Source organism: Hipposideros armiger, unplaced genomic scaffold (assembly GCF_001890085.2).
Source record: "Hipposideros armiger isolate ML-2016 unplaced genomic scaffold, ASM189008v1 scaffold_298, whole genome shotgun sequence".
Taxonomy (NCBI): domain Eukaryota; kingdom Metazoa; phylum Chordata; class Mammalia; order Chiroptera; family Hipposideridae; genus Hipposideros; species Hipposideros armiger.
The window spans coordinates 1,838,153-1,861,397 of record NW_017731648.1 but is presented as its reverse complement, the minus strand read 5'-3'; the positions used below and the strand labels follow the sequence as shown (position 1 = coordinate 1,861,397).

The 23,245-nt window shown below is 38.5% G+C and overlaps 1 protein-coding gene across 5 annotated transcripts in view; it reads left to right on the top strand.

Moving 5' to 3' along the window:
- Positions 1 to 6,571, top strand: part of LOC109391673 (zinc finger protein 14-like) — a 77,357-nt gene extending 70,786 nt beyond the window's left edge. For 2 of the 5 annotated variants that reach the window (XM_019659436.1, XM_019659435.1), the window contains exons 2-5: positions 2,390 to 2,585; positions 3,143 to 3,269; positions 3,476 to 3,536; positions 3,933 to 6,571. In XM_019659436.1, the coding sequence (XP_019514981.1) occupies positions 3,149 to 3,269; positions 3,476 to 3,536; positions 3,933 to 5,598 (1,848 nt within the window). In that variant the 5' untranslated portion in view covers positions 2,390 to 2,585; positions 3,143 to 3,148 and the 3' untranslated portion in view covers positions 5,599 to 6,571. Of the gene's footprint in view, positions 1 to 2,389; positions 2,586 to 3,142; positions 3,270 to 3,449; positions 3,537 to 3,932 lie in introns of those variants that run through there. The other 3 variants (XM_019659437.1, XM_019659434.1, XM_019659438.1) reach the window with 2 other exon arrangements.
- Positions 6,572 to 23,245: the final 16,674 nt, after the last annotated feature.

Below are 23,245 nucleotides of genomic sequence, written 5' to 3'. Positions count from 1 at the left end.
AGTTCTACCTGGTTGTTTTTTATGATTTCTGTATCTTCTTTATGTCCTCCTTAAGTTCCTGAAACAGTCTTATCATCAGTGATCTAAACTCTGTCTCTGAAAGGTTCGATACCTCTATTTCATTTAGTTGCATTTCTTGAGTTTTCTTCTGATCTTTTACTTGGGACATGTTTCTTTGTTTCTTCATTCTGGCTGTCGCTCTGATTGCTTCGATGTATTAGATCACCATTCAGATGGAATCTCCAGCTGAACAGGACCCTGGCTGCCTTTTCTGTGAAGACCCCCAGAACTAGTTCAGTCACACCATCAGCTTCCTGAGTTTGATGGGAAACTCATACTATTCTGCAGTTTCTGGAACCTTGCTCCTTCTCAGTTCTTTCCTGTGGTAACAATCTCATTTCCTCTTGGGGGATGGATGTGTCTGCCTCACAAGGGAGAAGTTCCTAAACGTGCATGGCAGGGCAAACATCTGATTCTTCTGTCAAAACTTTAAATATTTCAGTTCACTCCGTTTTTGCTTGCACAGTGTCAAAAAAGAAGTTTAATTAAGACCTTTGCTTACTAAAGTGTTTTCCCTTCTGGCTTCTGCAGGGTATTCTCTTATCTTTGATTTTTGTCTAGCTCATATGTGAGATACTTGGGTGTTCACTTTCGTTGTTCGTCATGTTTAGTGTCATTTGAGTTTCATGGATTGACAGTGTGCTGTCTAGCATTAATTTAGGGAAAAAGTGATTGTTACTTCACTCATTTTTTTCTGCTCTTTTGTTTTTCTTTTCCTTCAGGTAGTCCTGTAATGTGTATGTACATTTTCTATTTAAAGAAGGTTGTCCTAGGGTTCATGGATATTGTGTTCTTTTTCATTTTTGCATTAGACTTAGCTGAAATAGATTTTTGTTTTTTAAGTACAGGTCATGATAAGAGCTAAATATTTGGGGGGGAAGAACAATATTTGGGGATATTTTTCTGAACAATGTATTTATTTTCTCTTTCCTAGTTTAGGAAATACTGGGTTATTTTGTGACTAAATGCTCTGATAGATCTAAGAAGGGAAGGTCATTTCAAGTTGTTTGGCTTTTTCTAGTGAGGTCAGGAATGACATCTTGTAAGTTACTTAAATGCCAGACCAGAAACCCAAACTCTCTGACTCTACTTTCTGATGATTGACTGCTGACAGCTTTTAAGCCTCATCACTCCGTATTCCCCTTGTGCCCCACATGTGTACAAGGTACATAGAAGCCTTAGTGGTCTTTATTGTTCTCTTCTGGCATAACAAGCTTGAGTGCATGTTAGCCTCGTATGTGAACTCTCACTCTAGCCCACCGCTGACCTCAAAAAAAAATTAAAAAGTCCCCAAACTTTTCCTTGCTTTTCTTAACATATTTCATGCCTGCTTTAGAGGTCTGTCTTACTCTCCTCAGAGACCTCAATTATGGCAGCTGTCACCCCTTTCATACCCTAGTGGCCGAGTATGGGGTCATTAGCTGAGGGATTCCCATGCTCCGGGGCTGAGGTCTTGTGTTCCTGTACTCCATGGGGGAGCTTGGACATGACAGAAGAAGGGAGGGCAGCCTCTAGGATGTCTGGTCAGGAAAACTTCCTCCTGATTGGGGAGTGGAGATGTTATGTTCTCTTGGAGGAATGCACTGCGGACATCTTAGGTAGTTTATAACCATGCACAAACTCACCATCAAACCATTGTGGATGTCACTGAACTCCCTTGTAATCTGCTGCTTATAAGCTGTTCCTCACCGTTGGCAGGGCTCAGGTTACTTGGTCAATGGTTTTGCTAGAATGATCACTTCTAGAATATTATCATCTCAATGTGCATTCCTACATGCACCAGAAGTTGGCTGGAAGTAGCCCTGAGATATGAGTTTAGCGATATTGTAGCCTAAGGTGTCATGCCTTTATCCTTGTCCCTGAGCTGTAAGCTCCAAATGACTTTCTAGACCAGCAGTTCTCAACCTTCCTAATGCCGTGACCCCTTAATACAGTTCCTCATGTTGTGGTGACCCCCAACCATAAAATTATTTTCGTTGCTACTCTATAACTGTAATTTTGCTACTGTTATGAATTGTAAATATCTTTTTGTTTTCTGATGGTCTTAGGCGACCCCTGTGAAAGGGTCGTTCGACCCCCAAAGGGGTCGCACCTACAGGTTGAGAACTGCTGTTCTAGACCATAATTGGACAGAAAAAGAAAGGATGAATTCAGTCAATGATAAACATTACATGAGATCTGAGCAGTGCTTCCCCGTAAGAATATTTTCATTCAGCCAGCTGCATCTGATTATGCACATAACTTAGGAGATATTGCAAGTCAGGATTCATACCATCAAATAAAGTTAATGTCTCAGTGAAGCAAGTCACAACAATTTTTTGTTTTGCAGTGTATAAAGAAGTTCTGTTTACACTGTACCACACCCTGTTAAGTGTGCAATACCATTATGTCTAAAGGATCAGTGTACATGTATCATCTGCGCATTCAGTGAGTCATAATCGTATTGCTGGTGGAGACTCTTGTCTTGATATTGATGAAAACATAATATCTTCCAAGTGCAATAAAGTGAAACACAATAAAATGAGGTATGTCTGCACTTATAATGGTCTAGAAGACTTTTAGGATGATATGGCCAGCTAAGCTTTGTTAAAAGAAGAATTTCCACAGGCCTCCTTTACTCTTCGTTTTTGGTGATGGGAATGGACGAAAAAACTTCTAATTTTTCGCTGTATCTTTAGTCATTAAAACCTCATGCAGATGTGACCCCCTGTTTAGTGGAGTGCTATATATGATGGGTAATAAGGAAGGAGATGAAAGAATTATTCTGAAAGAGAATCGTTGGTTTTAAAATGATAATTTTTGTTTCAATTGTGTAGCACATCTGTTCTTTTCCAACATGGTCTGAACACTGCTGTTAGAGAAATAAGGTGGAATGTGATCAGAGTAAAAATGTGAACCTTCTATGTGTTTGTACTGGTGTTACCTTTATAAGGAAGTAAGTGTGGATAGAGAGTAAATTTCTAATGATGAAATCCTAGAATAAATGTTTGGAAATGGAATAATCATATCTAACCTGCATGTAAATGGTAATCTAGGGGTCCAGTGCTGTCAGTCATGAATCACATATATTGGGATGTTCTAGGACTCAATGGCCTTTGAGGATGTGGCTGTGACCTTCACCCTGGAGGAGTGGGCTTTACTGGATCCTTCACAGAAGAAACTCTATAGAGATGTGATGCGGGAAACCTTCAGGAACCTGGCCTCATTAGGTATGCGTGACAACTTCATCTTCACCTTGTTACTTAGAGGCCAAATGTTTCTTGCTCATCAGCATTTTTCTAAGATGTGAAATGTGGAAGTGGGGGACATTGATAAATAAACTGAGCGTGGTCACAGTGCATCACAGAACTAGAATCTAATGATTTTTGTATAATTTCTAAAACTTTCAGATCACTGTTCTGGGTCTGCATTTTAGGTAAAGAATGGGAAGATCATGACATTGAAGACGAATACAGAAACAAGGAGAAAAAACGAAGGTGGGTCATATTCACAATAGAAAGCATTGTCTCACATGAGAAACCTGGTATGCTACAAAATATTAAAAAGAAGCATCCAAAACAACACCTGCTTCAAATTTATTACTTGTGAAAAAATTTTCACCAAATTACTTTCTTGTATAAGACATAGATGTTCAGTGTTTATAAAATAGTTCACATGGAGACATTATTAAAGCCTATAATGAACTTCACTGTTTTGAAAATAGGAAGGCTGAGTATTGTCTTGCAGAGTATTCAGTTATTCAATGTCAGACAATTCAGACAAGACACCAAACCTACACTTCACTTTATCAGTGATTTTATTTTTATTAGACTATTTGAACTACATTGTTATGTTTTATAGTAATCATTAATGTGCTTCTTCATGTTTTTCAGAAGTCATAAGATGGAGAGACTCTGTGAAAGTAAAGAAGGTAGTCAATGTGAGAAAAACTACAGCAGTATTCCAAATCACAATTTGAAGAGGAAAACTCTTCCTAGAGTAGAACCGTGGGAATACACCATGTGTGGAAAAGTCTTCACGCATCATTCATCTCATAATAAGCACACATGTCACACTGGACGCAAGTCCTCTGAGTATCAGAAACATGGAGAGAAACCACATAATTATAAGGTATTAGGCAGAGTGTTCAGTTATCTTCAATTTTTTGAAAAACATGAAAAAAATGACAATGGAGAGGAACCTTGTAAGTGTAAGGAATGTGGGAAAGCCTTCATGTCGCTCAAAACCCTTCAAAGACACATGAGTACGCATTCTGTAGATGTTCCTTACAAATGTAAGGTGTGTGGGAAAACCTTTACTTCTTCAGCTTCACTTCAAATATGTGAAAGAACCCACACAGGAGAGAAGCCTTATCAATGTAAACACTGTGGAAAAGCTTTAAGGTGCTACCAAAGTCTTCAAATACATGAAAGAAATCATACTGGAGAGAAACCCTATATATGTAAAAAATGTAGTAAAGCATTCAGTTGTCTCCCTTATCTGCGAAGTCATGAAAGAACTCACACTGCAGAGAAACCCTATGAATGTAAGGAATGTGGAAGAGCCTTCAGATATCATCAAAGTTTTCGAAAACATGAAAGAAAATTTATTGGAGAGAAGCTCTATGATTGTAAGGAATGTGGGAAAGCTTTCAGATGTTTTAAAAGTTATCGAATACATAAAAGAAATCACAGTGAAGAGAAACCCTATGAATGTAAGGAATGTGGAAGAGCTTTCAAAAGTCATCACACTTTTAGAATACATGAAAGAAAATTCATTGGCGAGAAGCCCTATGAATGTAAGGAATGTGGGAAAGTCTTTCGATGTTATAAAAGCTTTCAAATACATGAAAGAAATCATACTGCTGAGAAACCCTATGAATGTAAAAAATGTAATAAAGCATTCAGTTGTCTCCCTTACCTTCGAAAACATGAAAGAAGTCACAATAAAGAGAAACCCTATGAATGTAAAAATTGTAGTAAAACATTCAAGTATCCCAGTGATCTTCGAACACATGAAAAAAATCACACTGAAGAGAAACCCTATGCATGTGAGGAATGTAAAAAAGCCTTCAGACATTACAGTTCATTACAAATACATGAAAGAATGCACACAGGAGAGAAACCCCATGAATGTAAACACTGTGGTAAAGCCTTCACTTGGCGCACCACCCTTCGAAGACACATGAAAATGCATACTGGAAACACACCCTATCAATGTAAGGAATGTGGGAAAGCATTCACCTGCCTCAGTTTGTATCAAAGACATGAAAGGACTCACACTGGAGAGAAACCATATGAATGTAAACAATGTGGTAAAGCCTACAGACAAAAATGTTCACTACAAATTCACAAAAGAACTCATACTGGGGAAAAACCCTATGAATGTAAGGAATGTGGAAAAGCCTTCAGTCGTAAAAAAATCCTTCAAGTACACGTAATAGTGCACACTAGAGAGAAATCATATAAATGTAAAGAATGTGGGAAAGCCTTCAGCCATTCCTCTACCTTCCATAAGCATGGAAGGACCCACTGGATAAAACCTCTTGAATGTAAGTAATATGGGAAATATTTCAATTGCCCCCCCCCATCCTTACATGTAAAATCTCCCACAAAAAGAAATAAAATCTAAATAACATGAGAAGGCTTGATGTAAATTATTCACATTTAGTGTTGCAGAAAACTCAAAATAAAGAATTATTAAAATTGTCAATAAAGCATGTTTACCATCTTTCATCAAGTGCATTATTGGAATGTGGATTTCTGCTGTAGTTGACCCTTGAACAGCTTTGGCTTTAAAGTCCCCAACCACCCTTGCAATTGAAAGTCTGATTATGACTCAAGCCAGCCTGCATATAAGTGGATTTCTAACCCTTGGTACTAAATACAGTTGACCCTTGAACAACATGAGGTTGAATTGCTTGGGTCTTGGTATATGTGGATTTTTTTTCAATAGTCAATTTTAATTATTTTCAGAAATGATTATTGATTAATTGTATGCATTGTCTTTCAACAAGAGTACATAACACTAATAGGTAGTGATTTTTCATTGAGTCAGTTAATCATATTATCTCTTTACATTTTGAAGTCTGTTATATCCATGGGTGAATTTAAGTGTATTTCTAATATTTAATTAGATTTAATTTTTAATGTGGTTTTATTTGTTTTGTGTTCAGGGGCCACTGTAAAATGACAGCTTTGTATTTGGGGGGGGATTTTCCTACTGGCCTTGTGACACTTCTTGATACCTGTAGTCCATTCTACATACCCTACCTTAATTACTGAAAAAGTTCCTTTTAGGGTGACAGTTATAAGAGCCTTTTTCCATTTTCCATGCTAATAAACAGTCAGAGTTAATTTTTATGTCAAGTTAATGAAAGAGTGTAATTACATTTGGCCTTTTGCTTTGTTTTTCTGACTGAGACTTGGTGAATAGATTCTGATTTAAGAAGAGAGACCTGTGAGCCGGCCCAGTGGCACAGTGGTTAAGAGCTGGCTTGGGATGCCAGAGGGCCCCGGTTCGGATCCCACATATGAGGGCCAGTGACACTGCCCTCTACAGCTAAGATGCTGAACAACAGCTCAACCTGGAGCTGGGCTGCCGTGAGTCACCAGCGACAGCGTAGGCTGCAGTCCCCTGCTGCAGTGGGTTGCCATGGGCTACCATGTGTGGCCAAGCAGACAGCATGAGCGGCCAGCAGCTGCCGTGAGCAGCCGTCCAGAAGCCAGCGACTGATCTGCCTCTCCCGGGAAGAGCACAATGATGGTGCCAACTTGGGCCAGTGAAGCAATATCCTCCGCAACTAGACTGAAGAACTAAAGGACAGCAACTTGTCTGTTCCCCTTCCTCCAATTTCCCAGTGCTGTCCCATCCCCCAATTACGCAATAAAAATCTTAAAAAAAATAAAGGAGAGAGACCTGTGATAGCAAAAAATATCTAGAGTTGGAGATACTCCCCCTGTTGGTAATGTTAGGAACTTGGTATTATTAGGAATGTATAAAATTCTGCATTTCTATGATTAACAGTAAAGATTCCTTATAAAGAGAAAGATACAGACATTTCCTTCATTTTTGCATTTGGTTAACAATTTGTATATACACTATGTAGTCAGGTTTTGGACATTATTATCTGGAACTTGAAATCTAGTATTGATTTGGGCCACAGATATTTGTGGTGTGTTTTGGTTGGTAATATCATTGATGGGATTTTTATTTACCTTCATGTATTTAAAATGTTATAGTATTTACATGTTTATTTTACTGCTGTGCACACTGACACAAGATGTCCACCATGGTACCATGGAGTTCCTTTCATTTAAGGAAACACCTATGTTCGTATGCACTGTTCTAGTCCATTGTGAGTTTATTCTATGAGTAGGATGACATCTATGCAAGTCTACTGTGATTTCCCAGTGAAAACACCAAAAAATGCTAAAGATATTTAGAAGCAATCACTAATGAATAATTGAGGTGAGCTATAGGAAAAGGGTATTATTTCCAGTAATATTCTAATTTAGTGTAAAGAAGATATGATAAATTTTCAATGTCTTTACCTCAGGAGTGGCTGGAAGTCTTTTGAGTCCATGATCTACAAACCTCATAGACTTTTTGCTGTTCACAGATTTCATTTCCATATGGTTAGACTTCTAGAACATGTTGTGAAAGACTGGGATACAAAAGTAATAGGTGTATGTTTTTATAAAGAGCAAAGAAATTCAATCTCTTAATTTTTAGTGTTAACTTACATATTGGGGTTTCATTCAAATGGGCTCCAAGAGTGTCCTCCTTGGGTGATGGAACTGTTTTCATCTTTTGATGAGAGTATTACTATATATTTGTGAAAACTATCAAGTACACCTAAATAAATAAATATATATATATATATATGAATTACATATGTATATAAAATAAATATATATAAAATTAAAAAAGGAAAGAGACATTGGCTTTTATATGCTAGGAGAATGTTAAACTCTCCTGAACCTTGATTTTTATGTTTAATTTTTTCCACCACTATGGGATCCTTGATAGGAAAAATTGAACAAGTGGGAAGAAGGGCACATGCCACAATAGTCCTTTGTTTCAACTCTCTCTTAATTGAGGAAACACACTTTAGGGTTGCTCCTGCCCTCTTCTCATACACTTTCCCAGAATCTGTCTTTGTTAAATCATATCCTGTGAACATGTCTTTGGAAGTGTTGTGGTTCTTAAACATAAAGGTGAGTCCCAAGTGGGTTCTGCCCAAGGATGTCCTCAGTCATGGGCATCAGCATCATTTCCTTCCATTGTCTCCATAGACATTTCCAGCTCTTTTCTTTCCAACTCCAGCCTACTTGTGCCTGCTTACTTGGAAACAACTTAAGAAATCTCTGCATATCCCATTGTGAAAATTTTCTTTGAGGCAACACCAGACATCTGTGAGCTGAGAGTGTATCAGAGGCAGATATAGAACCTATGTCATAGGCACACTTCCCGCGGTCACAGCAATTTCACCTTTTACAAATTTATCAGATCTGCTAGCTTACTTATTCACCAACACTTAAAAATTGACTGACTTTGGGGAAAAAAATGGTTCAAGAATTGTCAAGTAATCATTCCATTGTCATCTACTTCCCCAGAACTGTTTACTCATAGAAGCTTTATCATCCCTGTTTTATGTATTGAAATGTCTCTAAATCACCCATGGTGGACATAAATTGCCCAAGGCATTCTCCAACCAAAATCTTCTATCCTCAGCTGCTGCTGCTGCTGCACACCACTAGAGAAGCCACTGCTAGCAACTGATAGTCTTTCTATCAGTGGAGGCCCTCGTAGGGCTCTAGTAGATGAGTAGAATATTATCTCGATCCATCTTTCCATTTTGCCCTGGGTCGTGAATACAGGACCCCTCAAGCTTTTTACCAAGAGGACTCGTCATTGAACAGATACTGGTAATTACAGAATAGACAAAAATGGTGCCTCTCACATATTCCAACTACAGGAGGCAATATGTCCTCCTGTGCTCTCATTGACACAATGTATTCTAGAGGACATCATATTGTAGACACATTGGCCACTTGGAGAGTCACTTGGAACTCATGAATGACTAGAGGGTTCATATTTTTATTACTAGTGTGCTGCAACCACATCTGATGGAGTTTACTGCAGAGAAGCTGCATTCTGTCTCTAGTTCAAACAGGACTCACTCATGAGATCAATTAGTCACACCTCAAGCAATTGTGCTAGTATCAGTAATTCCCCAGCCTAGAATTAAAGTAATCTGCACATTGTTAGTTTCCTTGACCAGCACAATGATCTAGTTGTCTCATTTCACCAAGACTAACAGCTCATTCAGCGTTTCTCCCTGTGGCTTAAAAATCTCTGGGAATGTCTTGTCTCACACTTTCTACACAAGTAGAAATCAAGGTTACTCTCTACTCTGCAGAGATTCAATCTCAATCTGCAGAAGCTCATTTCATTGCTCAGGGTGATAAATAGTCTCAAATTTCTGAGACACATACCAACACCTCAGACCTTATAGTGTTGACCTTGGCCCTGGGGTCTCTCACAGATGCAAAACTCTTTAGAAACCTCTAACCTAAAGGTCTAGGCAAAATTCAAGAACTTCTGTCTGCCATGGCTAACTTAGTGTTTGACCAATGAGCATGTTGTGGAAAGAAAAAATGCCCCTGACACTATAATTGTTGCACATACCTTCCAGGCCAAAGAAAGGGTCCCTACAGCTAGTGGCACATAGAGCTTGGTATCCTCACCCGCTCTGATGCTCTTGTAACTAATAATATAAATGGAACGAGTTTAAAATGGAGTCAGACCTGCCCTCCCACAGGAACTACCTTACACGGGTTAATCCTCAAACCTTTAGGAATGTTAAAATGGCCAAATAGCCTTTGGACTGGGCCCAAAGCAACTGTGTCCCAAAGAACTGTTTTGAAAGGTAACAAGAAAGCAGATACAGGAATACTGGACTGAACACATGACTGAATATTTAAAACTTTGTTTAGAATTAATGTCACTATGTTAACTTACATGACCAATAGAAATTTCTTCTTTCTACTGATGTAGTTCTTCCCCTTCCCTTTCTCATAAATACCCTTTGCCTTTGTCTCCCAATCAAAACACTTTAGGCTTCTGCCTGAAGCAGTGCTTTCTGAATAGCTGTTTTTTGGATCTCAAATAAATACTTGTTGCCTTCACTTTGACACTATGAGCAGACCATGGTAGAAACTCATAGACCAATTACTCATGCTATCATGCATGACCTGCTAAAAACAAGGACTCACCAAGACACATTAGAACTTATTGCTATTATCAACTTATTTCTAAAAATGCAAAACACTGGGTTTTTGAAAAAGATATTCAATGGAGCTAGTACCTCTCTTAGCACTTCAGGCTATAACTCTCATAGGATGACCTAATGGATTACTTACACCAGCCTTGTCTTCTTTTACAGATATCTACCTGCTGATAGAGGCTTAGTTATATTCATCTCTCAGTCTTCTGTTCTGATCATCCAGTTTACTGGCAGAATGGTCACTCCTACAGTTATTTGGTGTATTGTAATTATGCACCCTAGCCACCACTCATTTGTTCCCCTCCAGGTCTTCCCTGAGTCTGTACCCTGTGTGTCATTTCATTTTGGGCATCCTTCTTCAAAACGCCTCTCACTTTGTTGCCTTTCACTTTGACACTATGATCGGACTATGGTAGGAACTCACGTTGAGATCTAGCTTCCAAGTGTATCCTCTGTCTTATACAAAGACAGGTTTGGACGTTTTTATGTAGATATGACTTTGAAGGTGTCCGGAAATTGAAGTCTGATTGACTGGTTTTAAATGCCAATTTCTCCTCAACAGCAATGGCAAACATGTTCTTTGTTTGTTTCTACTTCTGAATTAGGTCTCAAACGATTAATTGTTGATCAAGCAGAAGAAATTGGTGCTTGGTGAGCAGTACTGAGGTAAGATCAACTTAGTTAAGAATCTGGGCCTCACCTACATGGGTACAGAACCGGGATTTTTTTGTGTTCTTATACTGATGGGGCTCATATTTGCTGATAAATAATAATTAAACTCACAAGAAACTGAAAAACAAAAAAGCTGGCTCTAAGCTGTCCAACATAAATGTACTATTTTCCCGCCAGTTGCACTCATGATGTATCATTGTCTTGAGTCACTGGTACTAACCCGGGAACACATGTCATTTAGCAAACACATCATTAATAGCAATCAAGAAATGTTCCAAATGCTCAGAACTGATGCAGCAGTCAGCTAATGATCCAGATATTTTCCTTGTAGGTAAACTCCCTGCAGCCATGGTAGCTGATGACCACTGGGCTTTGGACTATCAGCAGGCAAGGAGAGTTCTGTGCCCCTAAAAGGGCTGCTTGCTGCATGTGGTAGGCTACACAGGCAAGGTGTCACCAATAACAAGAAATGAGATCAATTAAACATGTTACTAACATAGTTTATCAGAGTTTGGAAACCATCCTGAGCATTTTCCTGGATCTCTCCCTGTAACTTGGAATAACTGGAGTCAAATATTTTCCGAGGCTTATATAATCTTAATTACATGTTGCTTTTAAAAGCACTGACTTCATTTTTGATACTGGACTCCTAATCAAGTTCAGATACCTGCTCATCCTGCGTAGCCCACAGGTTGTAAGCACTTTATGACAGCTGCATGTGCCGCTTGTCTTTTTGTGTCACTGGGTGTTAGGGTCAACTTTGAAAACCTGCAGCCTATACTACTACACATCTTCAAGGCCCAATCCATTCTCCTCTGCACAAGCCACCAGGACGAGCCTGCCCTTGCACTGTTCACCTTAGAAAGTATCACTGAGGGGCCAGCCGAGTAGCTCGTTGGTTAATAGTTGGCTTGGGAACGCAAACTCTGAGCAACAGGGCTGCTGGTTCGGATCCCACATGGGCCAGTGATGCTGCACCCTCTACAGCTAAGATGGCGAACAACAACTGGACCTGGAGCTGGGCTGCCGTGAGTCACCAGCGATGGTGTAGGCTGCAGTGAGGCTGCAATGGGCTGCCATAAGCTACCGTGAGTGGCTGGCAGCCAGTGTGAGCAGCCAGCAGCTGGCGTGAGCTGCTGTGAGCCGCTGTAAGCGGCCATCCAAAGGCCGGTGAGCAACTGCCTCACCCAGGAAGAGCACAATGATCACAATACCAGCATGGGCCAGTGAAGCAACGTCCTCCACAACTAGACTGAAGAACAAAAGGACAGCAACTTGTTTGTTCCCCTTCCGCGATTCCCCCATGCTGTTCCTCTCCCCCAATTCCCCAATAAAATCTTTTTTTAAAAAAAAGATAATACCACTGAGTAATTATTTTTCTATTTAATTGTTACATATGGTGACATCTGTCTTTTCATCCAATCCCATTTTTCACAGGATGTTAATCCTGCCCTGAAAAGGGCAATGATAAAACAGAAGGTAAACAGTACCTCTGGTGACTCACAGATATTCTGGGTGTGAAATTTTTAGAAGATATCCAAATGCAGAGATCCCAATTTGATAATGTTTTTAGATGTAATGGTCATAAACGAAAAACTTTGAAAACACTTTCATGGGTGCTGGCAGTAAAGTCGATAAGTAAAATAATAATAAAGTGTCATGAGAAAAATGCAGAGGAACAGAAGTGAATGGATTGTATCTGTTCTGATATGTGAAGAGCTTTGGGTGGTCATTTTCATCTTCACAACATGAAGACACTGAACAATCTGAAATGAAAAGCTCTTTTTTGATCCCTGAGAGATTTGAGATGACGAGGTAAACCAGTGTTACCCATGCAAGAAACCGATGAATATAGAGAATTACTGCTTAATAGGATAAGAAACGACTGGAAGTAGCAATGTCTAGGAACACATAAATTGTTAGAGATAAATTTGTTAGACATACAGTGTGGACTAGATTGTGAGTTAAAAGTATTAAGGAGTGAAGCCTGGAAAATACTGCCTCATGCTCTGGCAGCAAATGTGGAAAAGACATGTTGATATATTCACAAAGTATTCCGTTCACTGTACCTCAGGCTATTCCTCAATGAAAACTCATTTGCTAAATCCTTACCTGATTCTGGAAAGAGCAGTCAGACAACTCTCAGACTTAACAGATTTTCTCTCTGTGAAAAGAGGAGGAATAAAAGGTAAGAAACTTTCTGAAGTTTATAGCCCCAGGATGGTTTTTCACCCAAACATGACAGGTTTAATCATAACACAAGCAACATTTTTGTTTTTGTTTATTTTAAAGATTTTTATTGGGAAATTGGGGAAGGAGAACAGACAAGTTGCTGTCGTTTTGTTCTTCAGTCTAGTTGTGGAGGACATTGCTTCACTGGCCCAAGTTGGCACCATCATTGCGCTCTTTCCAGATGAGGCACATCAGTCGCCGGCTTCTGGACGGCCACTCACACTGGCTGCTGGCTACATACGGTAGCCCATGGCAACCCTCTTCCACAGGCGACCCACGGGCAGCCCAGCTCCAGGTTGAGTTGTTATTCAGCATCATAGCTATAGAGGGCAGTGTCACTGGCCCTCATATGTGGGATCCGAACCGGGGCCCTCTGGAGTCCCAAGCCAGCTCTTAGCCAACATGCCACTTGGCTGGCCCCCATGTTAGTATTATCATTGCACTCTTCCCGGCTGAGGCAGTTACTTACCAGCCATTGGACAGCCGCTTACGGAGGCTCACGCCAGCTGCTGGCCAGCCCCACTGCAGCCTACACCGTCTCCGGCGACTCACAGCAGCCCAGCTCCAGGTAAAGCTATTGTTCACCATCTTATCTGTAGAGGACACAGCGTCACTGGCCCTCATGCGGGATCCAAACCAGGGTCCTACATGTTCAGAGCTGGAGTCCCAAGCCAACTCTTAACCAATGCATCACTCGGCCGGCCCCAGGTCGTCTTTTTATGCATCCTTTTCAGCACTTCTAAATAGTAAACTTGGTTAACTGTTTGTCCAATTGGTACGAATTCATAATGAATAATCCCTCTGATATAAAAAAAAGGTTAACAAAGTCATTGCAACAAGTTCACAAACTTAATTGACAGAACTCGTATATCTGTAAATAGAACCCCAGAAATGGCTAGAAAAGTGACACAAATATCCAGCAAAATAGACTAGAAACAAGAAATATTACGAGAGATAGTGAGGGATATTGTGTCATGTCTAAATGGTCAAAGTTTATGGCTTACATCTAAAACAGAACATAGAAAAATATTTATAGCTATTAATGCCTATACTAGCAAAGAAGAAAGATTTCAAATCAGTAAGCTAACCTTTCAACTTAACAGAATTAAAAAGATGAAGTACCAAATCCAAAGCAAGGGGAAAAGAAAATAATAAAAATGAGAGCAGAAGTTAATGAAATAAAGAATAGAAAAACCATTGAAACCAAAAGTGGGTTCTAGGAAACATGAACAAAATTGACAAACTTATAGTTAGACTGCTGTACAGAAAAAGAGGGAAGATTCATATTCATTCAAAAAACCCTCATTCAGAAGAGTGTTATGACTATTGACATTATAGAAATAAAAAGGGTTATAAAGGAATTCAGTGAACAATTACATGGCAACAAATTAGGTAACTCAAATAAAGTGGATAATTTTTTAAAACAAAAACCTGTGGGCCAGCCAAGTGGCTCAGTTGGTTAAGAGTTGGCTTAAGAGCGCGGGCTCTGAGCAACGGGGCCACCAGTTCGATTCCCACATGGGTCAGTGATGCTGTGCCTGAGTTGAGCTGTTGCTGAGCTGCCAACAGGTGGCAGGATGGCTCAGCTGGTGTAACAACAAGACTGCCTGTTTGATGGTGGGCTATGCCCACCCACAACTAAGACTGAACTCGGCACCTTGAGCTGAGCTGCCACCTGGATGGCTCAGTGGATAGAGCTTGCGCTCTTAACAACAAGGCTGCTGGTTCAACTCCCGCATGGGATGGTGGCTACACCCACTCACAACTAAGATTGAACACAGCACCCTGAGCTTAGAGGCCATGAGCTGCTGCCAGGCAGCCAGATGGTGACTGGAGCCCTCCACAACGAAGACTGAAGAACAACAACTTGACTGGTCCCCTTCCCCAATTCCCCAACACTGTTCCCCAAGAACCTTTAAAAAAACAAAACAAAACAAAAAAACTACTGTGAACAACTAAAAAATAAATGGAAAACCTGAATAGAACTAGAACAATTGAAGTGGTTGAATTAGTAAACAAACAAATAAACAAACACTCTTTAAGTAATACTAGACTTATTTAACTGACTGAATTGACAAAACCCAATACTGTTTCATGATTAAAGCACTCAGCATATGAGAAATAGAAGAAAATATTATCACCTCATAATAAGCATCTATGGGAAACCCACAGCTCATATTACATTTTATGGTGAAAAACTGGAATGCTTTCCCCTAAGATAAGGAACCAAAGAAGGATGTCTACCCTTGCCATTTCTATTCTAAAATGTACAAGAGATTTGAACCAGAACCATAAGGCAAAAAATGGAGATAAAATGCATGCAGAGAGGTTAAAAAGATGTAAAACTATCTCTGCCTCCAGATGAAGTATCTAGTGTAGGGGTTCACAATATGTCACCCCTGAATATGGCATATGGGCATATTGATTATTTTGAATTAAAGATACTTGAGATACAGCTGGTACGCAAAAGGCATTCTGACCCTCCTTTGTCCCTGTGAAAGCAGCAGATGAACCTTCCATGTAAAAGGTGTCCTCCCTGCAGGAGGAGAGTAGACAGCATCCTTATCATCAGAGATATTGAATTCAGGCCTCACAAGGCTGTATAAACAAATTATTTCTTCACCAATTAGTGTCACTAGCCCAAACCCCTCTGCCTTGTCAAATCTTGCCAAAGTTATTGTTTCTATGTCCAAAAGGTATAATAAGGCTTCCTGCTCTCTTTACTTCCTTGAGCCTCAGTTTTTATGGGGCTCCCATACTTAGTAAATTAAAACTTTTTTCTCCCGTTATTATGTCTTACATAATTTTAATTATTAGACCAGCCATGGTCTAATAACTTTCTTCCACAAATCGAGACAGGAAGAAAGGAAAATTTTTCCATCCCTGCACTTTCATATAGAAAACTCTAAGGAGTCCATAAAAAAGACTTAGAACTGATCATGGAATTCTGCATTGTTGCAAGATACAAGGTCAAAATATGAAAATCAGTTGTGTTTCTATACACCTGCAATGAACAATCTGATAATGACATAAAAAGACAAATGCAATTAAAATAGTATCAAAGGAATCAAATACTTAAGAATAAATATTTTTTAAAGTACAAAACAAAAATTATGAAAACTACTAACATTATCAAAAGAAATTAATAAAGGTATAAATAAATTGGAAACCATCCCAACTTCATGGATCAGAAGACTTTGTTGAAGTGGCACTGCTCCTCAAAATGATCTGGTGAGTCAGTTTAGTACTTATCAGAATCCCAGCTGCTTTCTGTATAGAAATTGACAAGTTGGTTTATACATTTGTATGGAATAGCAGAGAATCAGAATAGCCAAACCATTCTTGAAAAAGAAAATCAAATTGGTTGACTAACATTTACTGCTCTGAAAACTTGGTATGGGGGCCGGCCGAGTGGCGTGATGGTTAAGAACTGGCTTGGGACACCAGAGGGCCCCGGTTCGGATCCCACATATGAGGGCCAGTGACACTGTCCTCTACAGCTAAGATGCTGAACAACAGCTCAACCTGGAGCTGGGCTGCTGTGAGTTGCCAGCGACGGTGTAGGCTGCAGCCCCTGTGGCAGTGGGTTGCCATGGGCTACCGTATGTAGCCAGCAGCCAGCGTGCGCGGCCAGCAGCCGCAGTGAGCAGCCATCCAGAAGCCGGCGACTGATGTGCCTCGCCCGGGAAGAGCTCAATGATGGTGCCAACTTGGGCCAGTGAAGCAACGTCCTCCACAACTAGACTGAAGAACAAAAAACGACAGCAACTTGTCTGTTCCCATCCCCCAATTCCTCAATAAAAATCTTAAAAAAAAAAAATTTCAACATCTTTTCATGAAAAAAACCCTCAGCAAACCAGGTAGTAATGGAAATTTCCTTAACACGAAAATGGGCATCTGATTCTAAATGGTGAAAGGCTGGATACTTTCCTCTGAATATCAGAAATAAGTGAGGTTGTCTCCTCTTACCATTTTTATTTGACAAAATTGTAGGTTTTAGCTATAACAATTATACAATAAAAGAAAGAAAATGAGTCCACATTTATTTCTGGGCTCTCTATTCTGTTCCATTGATCTATGTGTCTGTTTTTATGCCAGTACCATACTGTTTTGATTACTGTAGCCGTGTAGTATGATTTGATGTCAGGTACCGTGATACTTCACACTTTGTTCTTGTTTCTAAAGATTGCCTTGGCTATTCAGGGTCTTTTATGGTTCCATATAAATTTTAGGATTATACATTCTATTTCTGAGAAAAATGTCCCTGGTAGTTTGATAGGCATTGCATTGAGTCTATATATTGCCTTAGGTAGTATTGACATTTTAACTATATTAATTCTTCCTATCCATGTACATGGTATATATTTCCATTTATTTGTATCTTCTTTGATTTCTCTCTTCAGTGTCTTATAATTTTTCGAGTACAGGTCTTTTACTTCTTTGGTTAAATTTTTTTAAAAAAAGATTTTATTGGGGAGGTGGGGGAGGGGAACAGCGTTGGGAAATCGGGGAGGAGGAACAGACAAGTTGCTGCCTTTTATTCTTCAGTCTAGTTGTGGAGGACATCGCTTCAGTAGCCCATTTTGGTAATTATCATTGTGCTCTTCTCAGGTGAGGCAGATCAGTTGCCAGACAGTGAACGGCCTCCCACAGCAGCTCTTGGCAGCTCACACTGGCTGCCAGCCACTCATAACAGCTGCCAGCCACTCACAGCAGCTTACGCAGACTACTGCAGCTCCACTGCAGCCTATGCTGTCGCCAGTGACTCACAGAAGCCCAGCTCCAGGTGGAGCTGTTGTTCACCATCTTAGCTATAGAGGGTGCAGCATCACTGCCCCTAATGTGGGATCTGAACCGGGGCCCTGCTGCTCAGAGCTGGCGTCCCAAGCCAACTCTTAACCAACACACCCCTCGGCCGGCCCTTCTTTGGTTAAATTTATTTCTTAATATTTTATTGTTTTTGAAGCAATTGTAAAAGGGATTGATGTCCTGATTTCTTATTCTGATAGTTTATTATTGGTGTACACAAATGCAGCTGATTTCTGAATATTAATTTTGTATTCTGCTACCTTACTAAATTCATTTATCAGTTCTAACAGTTTTTTGTTGTGTTTTTTTTTTAAGCTGAGCCATCCTGCCACCTGTTGGCAGCTCAGCGGCAGCTCAGCTCGGGCCGGGACTCAAACCGCTGTTGCTCAGAGCTCACACTCTTGAGCGCGCTCTTAACCAACTGAGCCACTCAGCCGGCCCTAGTTCTAACAGTTTTTTGGTGGAGCCTTTGGGATTCTCTACATATAGTATCATGCCATCTGCATACAATGACAATTTTACTTCCTCCTTTTCAATTTGGATGCCTTTTATTTTATTTTCTTGTCTGATTGCTGTGGCTAGAACTTGCATAACTATGTTGAATAGAAGTGGTGAAAGTGGGCAGCCTTGTTCTGATCTTAAGGGGAAAGCTTTTAGCCTTTCCCCATTGAGTGCAATGTTTGCTGTGGGCTTATCATATATGGCCTTTATTATGTTGAGATATTATCCCACTATTCCCACTTTGCTAAGAGTTTTTATCATAAGCAAAACTTTGTTGAGCAAAACTAATGAAGACCTAAATACAAGGCATAAATTCCATATACATGGATCTGTAGACTTAACATTTTTGAGATGGTAATATTTTGCCAAAATGATCTACATATTCAATGCAATCCCTATCAGAATCCCTGTTGACTTCTTTATAGAAACTGACAAACTGTGTCAAGAATTCATATAGAATTGCAAGTCATCCAGAATAGCTAAAACAATCTTGAAAGAAACACTCAAGTTGGAAGATTCATATTTCCTTATTTCTGAACTTTCTACTGAACAATGGTAATGAAGGTAGTGTGGTACTCACACAAGGATAGATATATAGATCCTAGTAATAGAACTGCTATTTCATAAGTAAACCCATATACTACCGTCAACTGATTTTCTAAAATAGAGCCAAGAATGGTGAAAGAATATTCTCTTCAACTGGCGTTGGGATAGCTGGATAGCTACATGCAGAAGAATGGAGTTGGACATTTACATCACACCATGTACAATAATTTATACCAAAGTGGATCAAAATCTAAATGTAACAGGTAAAATTTTAATACTCAAAAAAAATAAATAAATAAGGTAAAATATTCATGACCTTGGATTTGGTAAAGAATTCTTAGATATGACACCAAAAGAGAAAAACACAGCAAAAGAAAGATAATTCGGATTTTATCAAAATTATGACATATTTTTTTCTATGTTTTTCATTGCAAAAATGCGTCATGACTTTTCCAACAACCCAATATTCACTTTTATACTTCAGAGGATACCATCAAGAAAGTAAAAACACACATTGGGGTGCAGGTGGCCTGATGGTGGGAATTTAAAATGGTTGTGCCTATATAGAAAACAGCATGGCAGTTCCTCAAAATTTAAATACAGAGTTATACATTTTCTTTCCTTCAAGAACTTATCACTGTGGCACATAATCTTCTAAATGATGAGCTGTACCCCTTAAAAATTTAAATCCTATTCTGCACTGCACACCTGAAGCTGATGTTGTATAATATTGTATATTAACTATAATTGAATATATATACAGTCACAGGACGTGGAGTATAGTGTGGGAGTGGAGTCAAGGAAATTGTAATAGATATGTATGATATGGTGGGGGGAGTGGGGGGAAGATTGGGGAAGGGGGTTGTCACTTTGAAGGGTAAAAAGTATAACTATTGCACTGTTGTATAGATGAAACTAATTTTAAAAATGTTTATTTCAAAAAAAATTTTAATCCTATTTATTTATTTATTTTATAATGATCATCGTATGTCTTTACTAACCTCAACCATTTCTTAACAACTGAAGAATGTCATATTTCTCACCTAGTCATGAAGGTGAACATGCCCTTGGTGTCTGCAGGAGTGGAGAGTGGGTTACATGATACAGTGTCTTATCTGCCAGTGCTTAGGGAAAAGTCAATGAGTAACTTTATAACTACTCTTACTGGCAGAACGCCCTTCTTTAGTGAGAATAAGATGTAAAACTTCATTCAGTGCTCAGTGAGCACCTACTATGTGCCAGGTGCTGGGAATTGGCATTCCTCCCATGCAATGGTTCAAAATTTAACCTAAGAATTGTTGCTCGACAACTGGATAGCTCCTTTCCTAAATCATTCAGTCTTTAAAAAAAATCTTTTTAATATCTCCTTACCCCATTTCTCCCACCCCCCATTCTTTACCTCTTGCAACCACCAATCTGTTCTCTGTATCTATGAGTGCAACTTTTAAAAGTTTTGTTTGTTTGTTCTTAGATATCACATATAAGAGAGAGGTCATATGGTATTTGTCTTTTTCTAACTGACATATTTCATTTAGTATAATCCCCTCGAGGTCTATCCATGTTGTAATATATTAGTATGGCAAGATTTTACTTTTTTATGGCTGAATAATATTCCAGCATGTGTGTGTGTGTGTGTGTGTGTGTGTGTATGTGTGTGTATCACAATTTCTTTACCCACTCATTCATCTGTGGACACTTAGGTTGTTTCTATATGTTGGCTATTGTAAATAATGCTGCAATGAATATGGGTAAGCACATGTCTTTTCGAGTTAGTTTTTCTTTTCATCAGATAAATACCCAGGAGTTGAATTGCTGCGTCACACGGTAGTTCTATTTTTAACTTTATGAGGAACCTCCATACTATTTCCCATAGTGGCTACACTAGTTTATCATCCCACTAACAATGCAAAAGTTTCCCTTTTCTCCACAAGCTTGCCAACATTTGTTATTTCTTGTCTTTTTAATAAAAGCCATTCTGACAGGTGTGAGGTAATATCTCATTGTGGCTTTGATTTACATTTCTATGATAATTAGTGATGTTGAACATTTTTCATGTAGCTGATGATCATCAGTATGTGCCCATTTTTTAAAGAGACTTTTTGTTTGTTTGCTATTAAGTTGTATGAGTTCTTTGTATACTTTAGATATTAATGACTATTCAGTATATGATTTGCAAATATTTTCTCCCATTAAGTAGGTTGCATTTTAATTTTGTTGTTGGTTTCCATTGCCATGCAGAAGCTTTTTAGTTTGATGTAGTCTCACTTGTTTATTTTTGCTTTTGGTATCAGGTTCAGAAAGTCATCACCATGACCTATGGCAAGGATCTTATTACCTATGATTTCTTGTCAGAGTTTATGATTTCAGGTCTTACATTCAAGTCTTTAATCCATTTTGAGTTTATTTTTGTGTATGGTGTAAAACTGTGGTCCAGTTTCATTCATTTGCATGTGGCTGTTCAGTTTACCCAACACCATTTATTTGAAGAGATTGTCCTTTGCCCACTGCATAATCTTGGCTTTTTTGTCATAAATTAATTAACCATACCTGAATGGGTGTATTTCTCAGCTATTTTGTTCCTTTGATCTGTGTGTCTGTTCTTATGCCAACACCATACTGCTTTAATGACTATAGCTTTGTAATACAGTTTGAAATCAGGGAGTATGATGCATTCCCCTTCATTTTTATTTTGTCTAGCTTGCTTTGACTATTCATTTTTTTCTGTGGTACCATACAAATTTTAGGATTATTTGTTCTATTTATGTGAGGAATGCTATTGGAATTTTGATAAATTCTGACTGAACTGAATCTGTAGATTGCTTTGGTCAGTTTGGATATTTTTAATAATATCAATTCTTCTAGTTCATGAGCACAGAATATCTTCCCACTTCTTTGCATCTTTTCCAATTTCTTTTATTAATGTATTGTAGTTTTCAGACTACAGTTCTTTTACCTCTTTGGTTAAATTTATTCCTAAGTATTTTATTCTTTTTGATGCAGTTGCAAATGTAATTGTTTTCTTAATTTTTCTTTCTGATAATTTATTAGTGTATAGAAACACAACAGATTTTGTATATTGATTTTGCATCCTGCAAGTTTAATGAATTTGCTTACTAGCTTTAACAGTTTTGTGCTGAAGATTTTAGGTTTTTTTTATATATGAGATCATGTCATTGGCAAATAGCAACAGTTTTATTTCTTTCTCTCCTATTTGGATGGGTTTTATTTCCTTTTCTTGTCTGAATCCTGTGGCTATGACTTCCAATATTATATGGAATAAAAGTGGTGAGAATGGGCATCCATGTTTTTTTCCTGATCTTAAAGGGAGATTTTTCAGCTTTTCACCATTGAGGATAATGTTAACTATGGGTTTGTCATATGTGGCTCTTATTATGTTGAGGTATGTTCCCTCTATACCCACTTTGTTGAAAATTTTTATCATAAATGGTGTTGAATTTTGTTGAATGCTTTTTTTTTGCATCTATTGAGGTGATCATGATTTTGATTTTTATCCTTCATTTTCTTAACATCCTATAGTACATTGACTAATTTGCAAATGTTGTACCACCATCCTTGCATCCCTAGAATATCTCAGTTGATCGTGTTCATGATCCTTTTAATGTACTCTGTAATTTGGTTTCCTAATGTTTTGTTGAGGATTTTTGCATTTATGTTCATCAAGAATATTACCCTGGAATTTTCCTTTTCTTCACTGTTTAAGGAATTTTTATTAAAGCAAGAATTTTATAATCCAAATTATGTTTCCTGGCTCAGTTATCAATTCTGTTATTTAAGGCAGAAGCAAAATTCTGAACTATTTCACAATAAAGAATTATAAAATTAAAGGAAGGAATGCTGTACATTCCTGTACTTTGCTGAAAATTCTTTTTCCAGGGTCTACAACACATTAGTTTTTATAGTTTATTATTTTTGTGGGGGTTTTTTTTGTTGTTGTTTTTAAATCAATAAGTAATCTAGGACTAGCATTATTTTTGCTTGACCTGGCAGTTGCTCAGTACATAAGGTTCAAAGTTTCCTTTCCTTTTAAAATTTATTTTATATTTTTGCAATGTTCTTTTTCCCATAATATTTAAGTTTTTTGATGTTTTCATATTTTTCTTCAGTAAAGCATGAATTTCTTTTTGTGGTCCCTGA